Here is a 15,182-nt window from a genome sequence, read left to right on the forward strand (position 1 = left end):
GGTTCTGGGATCGAGTCCCACATCAGGCTCCCTGCTCAGCAGGGAGTCTGCTTCTCCCTCTGCCTATGTTTCTGTCTCTCTCTCTGTATCTCTCATAAGCAAGTAAATAAAATCTTTTAAAAAAATACCTGCTGTTCAGAAAATTCCTCATAGCCTGGGATTACACCTTATTTCCCTTTGGACCCTCTGAGCTGAGAATAGTTGCTGGCAAAAAGAGGGCCCTTGCTAACTGTTTGCTGAAAAGAATGAGTAAAGAAAGAACGATGGGAGGAACCAACAAGTTTCCTTGCAAGAGGTGAGTTGGATGGTTAAGAGCTTTGTGAAATACACACACACACACACACACACACACACACACACACACACCCTGAAAAAACACTGTAGGACTCACCTGTCCAGAGTTCCTAAATTTGGATGCCATGGCCCCTGCTACAGCCTGGTCCACGTTGGCGCTGTCAAATACAATGAATGGGGCATGGCCACCCAGCTCCATGGAAACCCTCTTCACAGAGCCTGCTGCATGGTGCAGCAGTACCTGCAGGCAGAGGACAGACTACGTGAGCACTGCACCAGGATCTACCTGGCCTAGTAAACCTTTGTTTTAGATGTTGACCCAGCAGGGAAAAAAGCCAAGAGCACAGTAGTGTAAATGGGATGACAGTTTGCATAAGAACAAGAGGAATAATCATATATATTCATATACGAAGAAGAAACAGTAGGAAGGTTACAAAAAAATAAAAGTCATTACTGATAGAAGAGAGGGAGTCAGGGTTAGGGGGGAGATGACCCTTCTGAGCATGAGCAAGTTTATACTGTCTTGCTTCTTGAACCATAGAAGCATATTACCTATTAAAAATTGTATGATAATAGGGCTTAAGCATAATATAGGGAAGATAATAAAATCACCCAGAATCCCACAACCCATAGCTTACTATTGATCAAATTTTAAGGTATATTGATCCAGAATTGAGCCACACACAAAGGTTCATATAGATGTACTTTTTTTTTTTTTTAAGAAAACAGAATGGTAGATTTATACAGTTTTTTAACCTGCTTTATCTTCCCCATTAGCCATGCATCCGGAACATCTTAACACATTCATTACACCTTATACCTTCTTCCTTCAGGGCAACACTGTAACGGGAAGATTCTCTCATGGCAGCACATGTGTTTCTAGAACATTCCTTTAGATGCCTGCATACAGTTCCACTGTATGGCTTTTCCATAAACTTATTTAGTAAGCCCCCATCTGTGGGAAATTTCAGGTCTCCAATTCCTTGCTATTCAAAATAACACTGCAACTATTCTCTCAGTATAAATATGTAGAAATAGAATTGCTAGCTCATGCACAATTGTAAAGTTTTCTAAGGAAACAAAAGACCTATTTCTATAAGTACCTTTATACTAAATACAATTTGGGTTCAGTTCTGAGACATCCATTTCAACATCAGTTGTGTGTTTCTGGAACCTTCAATTCTAGATAATGAAAGACCTGTACATTCCAGAACTGAGCCGATACAACAGAGAGCTTTCAGCTACTTCACATGCAACAAATCCTGGGTACTCTGGCCACCCCAACTCCTCGGTATCGTCAGAGAGGAGCCTCTGTCATGTCACAGGAAGGGTGAGCAGACATTACTTTATCCAACAGACCTCTTAACACTCTACTGCGAATCTCCCAGAGAGTGATAAAGATGAACTAGAATTTTCGTACTCTATTCAGAGAAAACACCAGAATGACAACTATTTCCTTTGGGAATTAAGTCACGTACCTTTCCAGTAGCTGTTGAGCCAGTAAAGGAAATTTTGGACACTAGAGGATCAGTACAAAGTGCTTCCCCGACTTCCTTGGCTTTCTTCCTAGAGCAGGGAATAACATTGTACACACCTGGAGGAATCCCAGCCTGGTTTGCGAGCTATAGAGAGAAACAGCAAACAGGGGAGCAGCAAATGAGCAAACTGGAAAAACAGAAAAAGGGAAACAGATGTTTTCATTGAAACATAATGGAAAGAAAACTAAGCTCACTTTGGGGGACAGAACAGGAATATATTTGGAACTAAAATAAGATCCTTATTCATGCTAAAGTGATATTAAATGTGTTGTCACACATTAAACTATAGCATGAGTTTTAATGCCACTTTCTGTTAAAAAAAAAATAACAAAAGAAAAAACAAAACAAAATAAAAAAACCTTGGATTTCTTTCCCAAGAAAAATCAGGGGAGGGTTCAAGAAGCTATAGAAGCTGCAAAGGGAGAGAGTGGCCAGGAGACTCCCAGAGCACCTCCTGTGTGCAGGGCAGCAGGCAGACCTTCCTGCAGGGGACCTCTGCACCCAGTGGAGACAAGCAGGAGGCCTCACAGGGAGATTGTGCCCAGGCCACAAGCCAGGGAAGAGAGGAGCCAGCACACAGACCCCTGCTGCCTCGGCCGAAACCTGCACTCTTCCTACAGTGACCCTCTTTGGATCAGGCATATCTGGAATTACAATAGCTCTGAATCTCATTAACAATTAACACTGCTTAAATCTGACTGGGGAGTCTGGGAAGACGGTGGGAATGGCAGTGCTGGACTCTCTCCGAAAACAGAGGCAAAACAGAGGCAAACCAGAGTATCAAAGACAACATTTATAAGAGCGGATGTAGTGTCAGCAAAGGACAGCTACATCCTTTTATTTTTATTTTATTTATTTTTTATTGCACCGCAGTGCTGACCTAAGGTCTGACTGCCCAGGCATCTGCTTCCAACATGCATCTCGAACAAACACATCACTGGCCACACCACTGAGATAAGGAGCCAGGCAGCCCTCCCCCTGAAGTTTCAGATAACAGAGAGTTGGGCAACTTGCTTTTTTGCCTGACCAGTGGGTGCGGACACACCACTGATAGCTGAGAGCATCGGCACCTTCAGAAGCCGCAGAAGGAGGCTATTTGATGGACGGGGTGCGGAGAACCCCAAGCAGCCCACAGGGCAGGCCAACGTGGAACAGCCCCTGTAAATGCCCAGCACAATAGCAGGTGCAAGCCAGAGACTCTAGAGTGAGGACCAAAGGGCATGGAGGGCCAGCCCCAGGAACCGTGTAATAAAGGAGGAGACCACTCAGTTCAAGCATGGAAGGGAATGGAGCCAGGAAATCTCGGAGAGCAAGAAAACAAAAGGTACTCTATGAAGTCAGAGACTCAGGCCTCCTTCTAAAAGTTTAGGAAAACTAACTTCAGGGCAGCCCGGGTGGCTCAGCGGTTTAGTGCTGCCTTTGGCCTAGGGTATGATCCTGGAGACCCGGGATTGAGTCCCACATTGGGCTCCCTGCATGGAGCCTGCTTCTCCCTCTGCCTGTGTCTCTGCCTCTCTCTCTGTGTGTCTCTCATGAATAAATAAATAAAATTAAAAAAAAGAAAAGAAAACTAACTTCATATAAAAATCAAGTAAATGCTCAGAAAAATACCCCCCCACACACACACAAAATCCCATACAACATTATTAAAAGAAAAATAATAAAGAACAGAAAGCATCCTTGTGGACAACAAAAGCATTCCAGGAAGTCATGCCCCTGAAAGAGATCAAAGCTGTAACTTACTATGAAGGAAAATAAATTATTAAAAAAAAATTGTACCAATATACAAAACAACAACATGAATCAGGATTAGAGAAATTCTGGAAATGAAGTAAGGGAACACAGGAAAGAATTAGAAATACAAGGACAAACTAATTTCAGAAATGAAAAGCAGGGATGCCTGCATGGCTCAGTCGGTTAAGCATCTGCCTCTTGGTTTTGGCTGAGGTCCTGAGATCAAGTCCTGCACCAGACTCCCTCCTCAGCATGGAGTCTGCTTCTCCCTGCCCCTCTGCTCCTACCCCCCACCCCCTGCCACTGCTCTGTCTCTCTGAAATAAATAAATACAATCTTAAAAAAAAAGAAAAGATATGAAAAGCAAACCAAAAGGAATATGAGAACAATCTAATGGATCATACCTTTATGAAAACCAGAAGGTGAAAAAGGTATTTTTAAAGATTAGGGAAACAATGAAAGGGATAGGAGAGAGTGATGAAAGAGACTGACCACGTGGATAACAGGAGTTCCTGGAGAAGTAAACCAACCAAGGGTAAAGAACAGATCCTAGAAACTTCCCAGAAAGGAAGCTCTCAAAGCAGACAACAGTTAGGCACAAACGCATAGAAGCCAACATGAAGAGGCCACTGTTGACCAAGAATGGGACAATTGGGGCTTCATGAAAGACAATAACTACAAGGCACTGAAACTCATCAAATACACTAAAATTCATTAGCATGCAATGATACTTAAAAAACAAACGAATTGGTGACCGTCAGCAGACGGTAGGAATAGGTTATTAATTCTAGAAACTGGTAAACAGAAGGAATCAATCTATGTACCCTGCCTTTTCTACATGAACTTTCTGCCGGTGACCAAATAGCAGATCACGGGAGGGTCTGTGTTACAGAAGTGGTCTAGAGAATGAAGGAAATAGAAATGAGGGCAGCCCGGGTGGCTCAACGGTTTGGCGCCTGCCTTCAGCCCAGGGCGTGATCCTGGAGACCTGGGATTGAGTCCCACGTCGGGCTCCCTGCATGGAGCCTGCTTCTCCCTCTGCCTGTGCCTCTCTCTCTCTGTGTCTCTCATGAATGAATAAATAAAATCTTTAAGATAAAAAAAATAAAAAAATAAAAAAAAGGAAATAGGAATGAAAGAATCTAGGGGATGCCTGGCTGGCTTAGTCGCTGGAGCATATGACTCTTGATCTCAGGGTTCTGAATCCAAGCTCCATGTTGGGTGTAAAGATGATTTAAAAATAAAGTCTTAAAAAAAATTAAAGAAATGAAAGCATTCCAAGATCATGATTTCTGTAACTCCTAATGAGTCACCAGATGGGGCAGCATTGACCAGCAACCCTGCCAATATCATGACAAGAGACAACTCACTGTATGTGCCTCCTGACAAAAGGATGCAAGGATCCCGAACCCAAGTCTGACGAAGTCTGGATGAAGTTTATAGGGGTTTTTAAAACTGTGATCCTGGGCAGCCCGGGTGGCTCAGTGGTTTAGCGCCTCCTTCAGCCCAGGGCGTGATCCTAGAAATCTGGGATCAAGTCCCACATCAGGCTCCCTACATGGAGCCTGCTTCTCCCTCTGCCTGTGTCTCTGCCTCTCTCTCTTTCTCTGTCTCTCATGAATAAATAAATAAAATCTTTTAAAAAAAATAAAAATAAAATAAACATGTGATCCTGAGCCTTTCCAATCACACAGGTATGTGTTTCCAAATAAATTGCATAAGCAGGAAGGGTCTACTGGTCATAAATTGGTACTGGTTCTGAATACTATAATTTGTAGGAAGCACACCACTAACTATATGTACACCTAAGGAGTCTAATAATATGCTAACTTACATACATTGTACAGATTTAAGAATTATCTCAAGGAAAACTATTAACAGTTTGTATTTTAAAAAGCCTTCCATTTGGTTAACGTTTCCATAGTACTATTTGCCTCTGAAATAAGGTGCCATTGGGGGAAATGCCCTGTAGGAGAGGAGCTTCCAGTCCCTGGGTCTGGAGCCACACCAGGCCCCTAAGAGCCCAGAAAGGCAAACGCAGTAACTGTTGCTGCCTTCTGGAAGCTCCACCAGCTGACCCTGGGGTGAAAGACAGTGGCACAGAGACTCAAAGGAGGAAGAGGTCCCAGCCCAGAAAGGAGGTAACGAGGCCAGAAACTGACACCCACACTCAGTGTGGCTCTCACAGCATGGAAGCCCTCCAACATTTCTGAGTGCCTCCTAGGTCCAGGCACTATTCCAGGCTTGGGCATACAGCTGTGAACAAAGCAGATGCAAGTGGCCATCTCTGTGGAGCTTACATTCTAATGTAACTGAGACAGCAGGTATGTCAAGTGGCCCTAAGTGCTAAGGGAAGAAGAATAAAGCAGAGAAGGGGATCAGGGGCATGGGAGTGAGAGGCTGTGCTTTTCCAACAGGGTGGCCCATGAAGCCTCCCTGAAAAGGTGGCATTTGGGTGTGCCAGGGGAAGAACTTTCTGGAAGAAGACAAGGCAGGTGTAGAGCTGAGTCGGGGTGAGCCTGGTGGGGTGGCAGGGGCCAGAGAGGCCGGAGCAGAGGGGTCTGGGGTTTTGGAGTGACAGGTAAGGTAAGGGCAGAGGGGGATTAGGGTCTGGAGGGTGGCATCTTACAGGGCCTTGGCGGGTACTGTAGGAAGTCTGGACTTTGAGGGACATGAAAGGCCATTGGAGAGTTGTGGGTTGTTTGTTTTGTTTTGTTTTTTTAAAGATTTTCTAAAAATAAATATTTTCTCAGAAAGAGAGCGCACAGGCGGGGGGGAGGGGCAGAGGTAGAGAGAGAAGCAGACTCCCTGCTGAGCAGGGAGCCTCAAACGGGAGGAGATCCCAGGACCCTGGGATCATGTCCTGAGCTGAAGGCAGACACTTAACCCACTGAGCCACCCAGGCGCTCCCTCACTGGAGAGTTTTAAACAGAAGAATGGTGAGATCTTCCTGAATGTTGATTGAACTGGAGAAAGGAGAGGTAAGTAAGAGGTTCCCTACATGTGAGAGATGCCCACACTTTAGTTGTATGCCTGCCTAATTAATAAAACTGATGGACAGATACTATTTTTAGGGCAGCCAAAAACACATATTGTCTACAAATGTCAGAAAATCCCCCATTCACTGTTTTTTCTAAACATCTAACTTAGGGGTGCCTGGGTGGCTCTGTCAGTTAAGTGTCTGACTCTTGATCTCAGCTCAGGTTTTGATCTCAGGGTTGTGACTTCAAGCCTCACATAGGACTTCACACTGAGTGTGGAGCCTACTTAAAAAAATAAAATAAAGGGACGCCTGGGTGGCTCAGCGGTTGAGTGTCTGCCTTCAGCTCAGGGTGATTCTAGAGTCCTAGGATTGAGTCCCACATTGGGCTCCCCGTAGGGAGCCTGCTTCTCCCTCTGCCTATGTCTCTGCCTCTCTCTCTCATGAATAAATAAATAAAATCTTTAAAATAAATAAATAAACAAAACAAACAAACTGACTTAAAATAATTGCTAGTAAATTAAAACACCATCCAGGGTGAGATGTAGCCAAAGAAGGAGGCTTCGAATCTGCTTCTTTCTGCCCTGAATAAATAATCCTCACTTGGACTTTGTCAGCTCTGCACACACAGGGGTGGGGGGATACTCACCTCGGCCAGGGCCAGGGCAGAGAAGGGCGTGTGTTCAGCAGGTTTCACCACGACAGTGCAGCCAGCTGCCAGGGCGGCCCCCACCTTCCGGGTGATCATGGCACTGGGGAAATTCCACTGGGGTCAGAGAGCACAGAAAGTATGAGAGAGGGCAGACTGCACAAGAAGGTGCACAAGAAGGCAAGTCAGAAGTCATTCAACAAATTCCATTGCATAAATGGACTCTCATAAAGTAGTGCTCCAGCTCTTGCTCAGGTGAGCTCAGAACACCTGACACCTGTCAACTCCAGGGACTCTGCCGACAAAGGCTCGTAAAGACAGGAAACCTTTCCAGAATTTAAAACAGTACAAGACTGTCCACTCCGGGACTTGGCAGACTTTGTAAGGGGCCCGATTGTAAATATTTGGGTTTTTAGGGATGTACAATTTGTCAAAACCACTCCCTGGTTCTAAAGTGCAGGCAGCCACAGACGGTATGTATTGGAACGGGCATGGCTGTGTCCCAGTAAAACTTTATTTACAAATATCGGCAGCAGGCTGGATTGGCCCTGAAAGCCATAGTTTGCTGGCCTTTTGGGAGAAAACATTAGTAAAGGTAATTTTGGAAATGGCAGATGATTACTTCCTTCTATTTACAGATAGACACTTGTAGGTATCTCCATATCTATATTAACAGTTTTTATTTTTATTTTTTTTTAAATATTTTATTTATTTATTCATGAGAATACACAGAGAGGAGAGAAGAGGCAGAGACACAGGCAGAGGGAGAAGCAGGCTCCATGCAGGGGCACACAGGCAGAGGGAGAAGCAGGCTCCATGCAGGGAGCCTGACGTGGGACTCGATCCCTGGTCTCCAGGATCACACCCTGAGCTGTAGGCGGCGCTAAACCGCTGAGCCACCGGGGCTGCCCCAACAGTTTTTATTTTGACAAGTACTTGCAGAGTGCTTCTTCTGTGTGAGGCACTACTCTCAAGCACTTTTAAATTAAATCATAATTAATTAAGTCATCATCCTGACCCATTGAGGTATTATTAGACTGTGGAATAATGAGAACATTACTTTGGGGAAGCTGAGAGCAGCTCAGTAACTTGCCTGAGCTTATGCAACTAGTGAACAGTGAGCTTCAAGTCGCACCCAGTCAGTCAAGGCTAAGGGGGTGTCTGTCTGTAACTGTGCCGAGCCAGGACAGAACAGCAGTCTCAAGACCAGCTGGCACTGTAGAGGACTTGACAGGGGACCTCACAGATGGGCTCATAAAAGGTGGGGTCACCAAGAGAGAGCATGCCCCACAAGCATGCTGCAGCTCCATCCAGTCAGACACAATATTGTGTTTGAAAACCGTTTCACCTCCAGAACCTGGCCCAGTGCCTGCTGGTAGGCACGCTAATGCTTTGCTGTTGATGATATCATAAATTAAGCATAAAATTTTCCCCAAACCACAGCACATTAAATGCGTCATATCTTAAGTCTTAAAAAAAAAAAAAAGATCATTTCCAATGGGCTAGGCACTGCCTAGAAGCAGCAGCTTTAATGCCACGTCAGAGAAGCCCCTGGGTCCTGCTGTGGGTCATCCCACCGCTGCAGGCAACAGGACACAGGCGTTCACACTCCCACCTGCACCTGGCTATCACAGAGGACCAGGAAACAGTCCTCTGCAGGCAGCAAAGGAATCAGGAAAGAAGACAGGTGCCAGAGCCAGTGGGGGAAGCACGCCTCTTCATAAGAAAGAATGAGGTGTCATTCTTGTCCCAATCCCTGCTCCACCTCCTACCCCAGGGCCTCGCCTGTCCTGCCAGTGCACGCACCGGGGTGATGACTGCGGCCACCCCAAGGGGCTGCTTGAGGACCAGCGCCCGCTTTTCTTTGGCGGGGGTGTAGATGACGTCTCCGTAGATGCGGCGAGCTTCTTCAGAAAACCACTCTAGGAAGAGGGCGGAATAGACGATCTCCCCCTGCGCCTCCTTCAGCGGCTTCCCCTAAATGGAGTCAGAAAAGGACAGTGTGCTGCCTTCTAACAACAAAAGCATGACTCTGCACTTCGCAGTTCTCCAGGCTGCACGCACAGCAGACGAGTCTCTCATTACAAAACCCCAAGGTTGTTGAGAAACTCGTGACCCTGGTGGGAGTCTTAGAAAGCCAATTGGCAGGTGGTGACAAAAACAAGGGGGCCGCCACCCAGACCACAATCTTGTATGGATCCCTGACAGCGAGAAGGGTGGCGTCACACTTGTTTCTCCTTCTGACATCTTCTCATCTTTCCTGCTGTAGTCATTATTACAGTTACGGAGCAACCACCGGCACGTTTTAATCGTACAAAAACAAGAGAAAAAAAATCAACCATGGCAATCACAGAGAAAACGTTTGGCATGGTGGGAAAGCATTACCTACAGAGTTCCACTCAAAATCTCTGCCTCCAGTAGTAGTAGTATTACTATTTCCCCACCCCCTGCCCACCTCCCCTCTGGCAACACCAGTTTGTTTTCTGGATATGAGTCTGTCTCTTTTTGTCTTTTTCTTTTTGTTTTATTTCTTAAATTCCAGATATGAGTGAAATCATATGACACCTGTCTTCCTCAGGATGACTTATGTCACTTGGTATAATACCATCTAGCTCCATCCATGTTTTTCGTATATTAGTCAGAGGTAGAACATACAAACTGTTCCAGCAAAATGAGGGCCTGGCTTCACTAGACACAGCTGGTGCCTGGCACAATGATTGGTTGATATCTGATCATTAGGCAAGGAATTTCCTTTTTTTTTTTTGGTTGCAGATCAGCCCTGACATCAGCCCTAGTCTTCTAAGCTAGAGCCTGAGCACTCCGTACAGTTTCTTAGGGAAGCAGGTTAGCACCCCGGACTTACACTTTCAGCTGTGATTATCTTGGCAAGGTCATCCTTATTTTGCATCATTAAGTCATACCATTTCCGAAGCAGCGAACTCCTCTCCTGGGAAGGAAATAAAAACAGCAAAATAAATACAAAATAATCTTCCGTGTGTTCAGGTGGTTGCTGTATGGTCTCTCACTCAGGGAGACACACACTGACCTTTCTTCTTTCTAACTGAGGCATAAAAGACTTTTCTTTGATAAGCAATAAGGAAGATTCCATTCCAATTTGCATCTAAAGGGGTGTCTTGAGTCATAAGTTGTAAAAGAGAAACAGAGACTTCTGTCAAAGAGTGCAAAGATGGATTATCCCAGCACACACAGCTAGCTACAGATCCTTGGTCACCGTGTACACTAGCAGGCAGGGATCCAGGACCACAGGCCAGTGCTTACTCTGGGTGAGAGAGGAAAGACTCAGCTCTAGGGGGCCTGGCCTGGAGGAATAAATCAAAGATCTGAGCGCGCGCGCGCGCGCACACACACACACACACACACACACACACAAAAGATCTGAGCACATGGCCTGCCTCACACAAAGCCCACGCTTCGGCTGAGAGAGAATGAGAGAACGCGGAACAGCGTGAGAAGCACAGGAATGCAAAGTAGATCCCACTTGCTGGCAGAAAACACAAGGTCCCGGCCAAACATCAGGAACCAGGGTGGGGGGCAACAGGCGGCCCTCAGGAGGCACGCCCCGTGTTAGGGGTTAATGGTGTCAGCCCCCAAAACAGACACGCTGCTATTCCAACCCTCAGAACCACAGAAGGTGGCACTATTTGGAGATAGGGTCTTTACAGGCTATCAAGTTAGCATGAAGTTCCATTTTCAATAAATTTAAAAGTTTTGAAGTTTTGTTAACTAAAATTAGGGTGTGCCCTACTCCAACATATAAAGGGGGGATCCTTGTAAAAAGAGGGACCTTAGACACAGAAACAGGAATGCACAGAGGGAAGATGATGGGAGCAGGGGACACAGGGAAAAGACAGCCAACTACAAGTCAAGGACAGAGGTCTGGGGCAGATCCGTCCCTCGGAACCCCCAGAAGGAACCAGCCCTAGACTTTGGACTTTGAGCCTGCAGAACCGAGATATTGTGTTTCAGTTGTTTAAACCATCAGATTTGTGGTACTTTGTTATAGCAGCCCCAGGAAACTCCTGCGGTCTTTGTGAGGAACCATGTGTGTGGGACTCCAATAGGGAGGCTTGGGGTGCATGGGGTCCCGTGGGACTCAAGGCCCACCTGAGCAGAGACACATGGTGGATGGTGGACTCTGAGCCTCTCAGCTGGGACGCAGATGAAGCCTCTGCCTCAGAGAGCCACTGAAAGGACTAGGTAAAGCACCCATAAAGCACCCAGTACAGTACTCAGCTGTGGCAGGCACCCTAATGGCCCTCAAAGACATCTTCATCCTAATCCCTGCAGCTTGTGAATTTGTTCCCTTACCTGGCAAAAGGGATTTTACAGATGTGATTACGTTAAAGATCTTGAGCTGAGAAGGTGATCCTGAATCATCCAGTGGGCCCACTGTAATCACAGAGATCACTATATGAGGGAGGCATGTGGGTCAGAGTCAGAGAAGGTACCAGCAGCAGAGGTTGGAGTGATGAGGGCAGCCTCTAGAAATGGGGACAGGGGTCCCTAGGGATTCCAGAAGGTACACAGCACTGCCAGCACATTTTGGACTTTTGACTGCCAGAACAGTAAGAGAATGAATTCGTGTTGTCATGTTGTTTTACGTCACTAAATTTGTGTTGATTTGTTACAGCAGCTGTCAGTAACTAATACATTAGCTTATAAAGCTTGTAAATATCCATTTTCTGAGATCTTCTGGGAGTTCACAAGGTGGGAAACAGGGGGTCCTCAAACACGAACAAGAAAAATGTGAGGCAACACAAAAAAAACATTGACGAGAAGGGTGAGGCAAGGCCTATGGGCCCATGCTGCAGCTCCGAGAAGGGAGGACGGCGTAAGGCTGTGTGCTCTGATGGGCCCAATGGCAGGAGCAACAGGTGAGCTAGACCACAGGAGCTGGGGGGTGGGGGGAGGCAGGGAAGGGAGCAGGGTGGACAGCACAGGCTTGGGGTCAAGAGGGGTGGGCCAGAGCTGCTCTACAAGTGGCACCAGAGCCCGCCTCTCCTCGCTCACGGGTGGACCTGGCTTCCTTGGGAAAGCTCAGCCCACCGCTTACTCAGCAAGACTCTCCAAATCCTTCCAACAAGGAAGGTTCTACTGAGAAGGCTCCAGCTCCTGCAGGACAAACTGATGCACATTAATTTTCCAGGGCACTGATGTGAGGTGTGTGACATGAACACCAGGTGACAGTGTCCGTGAGCAGTCCTGGCAGCACCAGCCCTCCAAACCCCTGGAGCAGAGACTGGGCTGGAGAGCTTCCTGGACAACCTGTAACACCCCCAGTTCCTCGTCCCCTCCCCGGGGGACCTGCTGGTTACTCCTTCCTCCCCGTGGCTATGGCCTAAAGCCCTGGGGGGTCCTGGCTGGCCCCTCCTCCTCTCACACGCTAACATGCTAACATCGCCAGGGCCTCCAGCTGACTCCTCCTGCAGAGCACCCTGCTTCAAGCAGCCGCCCTGTTAGCTCCGTCCCTGCCAGCGCCCTCTCAGGGGCCTCTGCCCCCCCCCCAGGCCTCCCCCCCCCCCCCGCAGATGCTCCATGTGTGGCCAGAGTGCCCCTTCCAGATGCAAGCCTGACCACAGCTCTGCTTGAAACCCTGGAAGGGCGCCCTACTTCCCTCAGTGTAAAACCCACGTCTACACCTGCCCCTGGATCCAGCTTGTCCTTCGGTTACTACTACCGGCCTCCCGATCCTCCCTGGCCTCCTTGCTGGTCTACAAACGGGTCAGGCGTGCTCCTGATTCACGAATCTTGCTCCAGCTGAATTCCCTCTTCCCTTCATCTCTGCAGCTCCCGCCCTAATGAGGCTACCCTGTGTGCCGGGGTGCCTCGTCCCCACCCCACTCCTAGGTTCAAGTCCTAACCCCCAGGATCTCCCAACAGGGTCTCGAAAGAGGCCATCAGGGTTAAATACGGTCCCTGAAGGGGGTCTTCACCCAATACGCCCGGTGTCTTTACAAGAAGAGGTGAGGGCACGGTGGAGGGGGCACGGTGGGAGGGGGCACGGAGGGGGCACGGAGGGGGCACGGAGGGTCGAGCGCGAAGGCCGTGTACAGCCGAGGAGACGTCAGGGCACAGCGGTCTCCCCAGCCAGGCAGAACCCCGGAGGATGGCCCGGCCCCTACCCGAGTCCAGGCCCCGGCCCCCCCGCAGCCTTCGGGTGTGAGGCTGGAGCGGCCAGGGAGGGCCACCTGTGCTCGCAAGTCCCTCCGGGCCAGGCCCCTCCACCTGCTCACCGCGCCCGGCGCGGGCAGTGACTTGGGGTTGCCGCGCGGTTGCGGGGGCGGGGGGCGGGGGGCGGCGCTGGGGCCGGGCCGCCGCTCTGTGTGCCCGGTGGGGCCCGGTGGGGCCTGCCCGGGGGCGGGGGGCGGCGGCGACGCGCCCGCTTTCCGTACGCGGCGTCCGGGGCCCCGAGCGCGCTCACCTTGGCCGAGACGCGCCTCCAGCTGCAGAAGGCCTCGTGGGCGGCGCGCACCGCGGCGCGGGCCTCGGGCTCCCCGCAGTCGGCCACCAAGCCCAGCTCGGCGCCGCTGGCCGGGTCGTGCACCGGGAAGGCGGCGGCGGCCGGGAGCCAGCGGCCGCCCACGAAGCCGTCGGTGCGGAGCAGCGCCGCGCACAGGCCCGCGGGGCCCCCGGCACAGCGGCGGGGCTGCGCGGAGCAGCGGGGGCGCGGGCCGCGGCCGGCGGGCGGCGGCGGGAGGCGCGGGGCCCCGCGGCCGGGCCGCCGCAGCCAGGTCGCCATGGCCCCGGCGGACGCGGCAGGAAGCGGGCGAGCGGGCGAGCGGGCGAGCGGGCGAGCGCGCGCACGAGCGCCCGGGGCGGGCGGCGGAGGAGCGAGGCGGCGGCGGGGCCGCGGCGGCGGAGCAGCGCCCTCTGGTGCGCCCTGGGCGCGGCGGCCCGCCCGGGCGTCCCCCTGGGCGTGCGTTGACAGGTTCTCCGGTTCTCCGGTTCTCCGGTTCCCCGGGAGCAGGGGAGAGGCCGCCTCGGCCCCGAATCCAGTCTGCTGTCGACAGGCTCCGCGACCTTGGACACGTTGCTTGACCTCCGTCCTCTCTCTTTTCCGTAGAAGGTTCTCGTTTGTTGTGAGAGACCGTATATTCAATTGCTTAGCAGAGTTGCGAGGGTAAATTCAGCGCAAGGTTCAGAGGCGTAGTGACTGGCCTAGGACGAGCCACTAGGAAAGTGGAAGTGAGGCCTCTACCAGTCAATGGCACCATTCGCGAGAATTGAATCGACTGAGTTCAGATCACCAGCAGACATCGGCCTAGAAATCTGGAAGCGGGAGGGTAAGCCTCAGCTTTAACGAGGACGCAAAGATGTATTTCGCGGGGCTCCCTTTGGAATGTGCGGGTTGCAGTGAAGACCATTTCTGTGCATTCACTTGGCATTACTAGTCTCAGCACACCTCTGCTTCTCCGAGGCTCCTTCTGAGTTGAGTCTCTTGCTGTATTTTTTTTTCCCCCGGAGCCTGTGGGCCTTCCACTTTCTCTAGGACCTTAGGTTCTTACTTGCAAAATGCCGAGGCGGTAACTTTGAATTTTGCCTTTGTTTTTTGCTGAGTGGGCGTCACTCAGCCCTGAGTGAGTCGCATCTAGCAGAAGTGGGAACAGCGGAGTGTGTGTGTGTGTGTGTGTGTGTATTCGTTACTTTCTTCTGTATTCTATCCAAGGAATTGGAGGGGGGAGAGAGGAGGTCCTGGAGGGAGGCTGCTGCCCTATAGGTATCACTGGGGGCGCAGGACCTGGCGTATTTCCACCTGCTGCCTGCAGAGGGCGCCCTACTGTTGAGACACCGTGGCTGCTTCTGTTGATCCAAAATCAGTCGCTTATCTTCCTAAGGTTCGGTTTCAAACAGTGCCCTCTCCCTTTTTGAGCTAACTTCCCCAATAGGCACACTGTCTAGGGCCCATAGTAATTTTAAGGGCATACAAGACTTTTTAGTTTCTTTTAAAAATCAGAAAAAAAGAGAA

General features: G+C 49.7%; 2 protein-coding genes across 2 annotated transcripts in view; one reads left to right on the top strand and one right to left on the bottom strand.

Annotated features, from left to right (window-relative positions):
- ALDH5A1 (aldehyde dehydrogenase 5 family member A1) overlaps positions 1-13,955 on the bottom strand; it is a 28,801-nt gene extending 14,846 nt beyond the window's left edge. Inside the window, exons 1-6 of the mRNA XM_055322609.1 lie at positions 13,638-13,955; positions 10,059-10,142; positions 9,002-9,172; positions 7,196-7,312; positions 1,773-1,916; positions 392-535 (exon numbers count right to left, since the gene is read on the bottom strand). Coding sequence (XP_055178584.1) covers positions 392-535; positions 1,773-1,916; positions 7,196-7,312; positions 9,002-9,172; positions 10,059-10,142; positions 13,638-13,955 — 978 coding nt within the window. The remainder of the gene's footprint in view (positions 1-391; positions 536-1,772; positions 1,917-7,195; positions 7,313-9,001; positions 9,173-10,058; positions 10,143-13,637) is intronic.
- A 140-nt stretch (positions 13,956-14,095) lies between these two features.
- Positions 14,096-15,182, top strand: part of GPLD1 (glycosylphosphatidylinositol specific phospholipase D1) — a 62,189-nt gene continuing 61,102 nt past the window's right edge. Inside the window, exon 1 of the mRNA XM_055323065.1 lies at positions 14,096-14,499. The gene's annotated coding sequence lies outside the window, so the exon portion shown is untranslated. The remainder of the gene's footprint in view (positions 14,500-15,182) is intronic.

This window comes from Nyctereutes procyonoides, unplaced genomic scaffold (assembly GCF_905146905.1).
Source record: "Nyctereutes procyonoides isolate TBG_1078 unplaced genomic scaffold, NYPRO_anot_genome, whole genome shotgun sequence".
Lineage (NCBI taxonomy): Eukaryota > Metazoa > Chordata > Mammalia > Carnivora > Canidae > Nyctereutes > Nyctereutes procyonoides.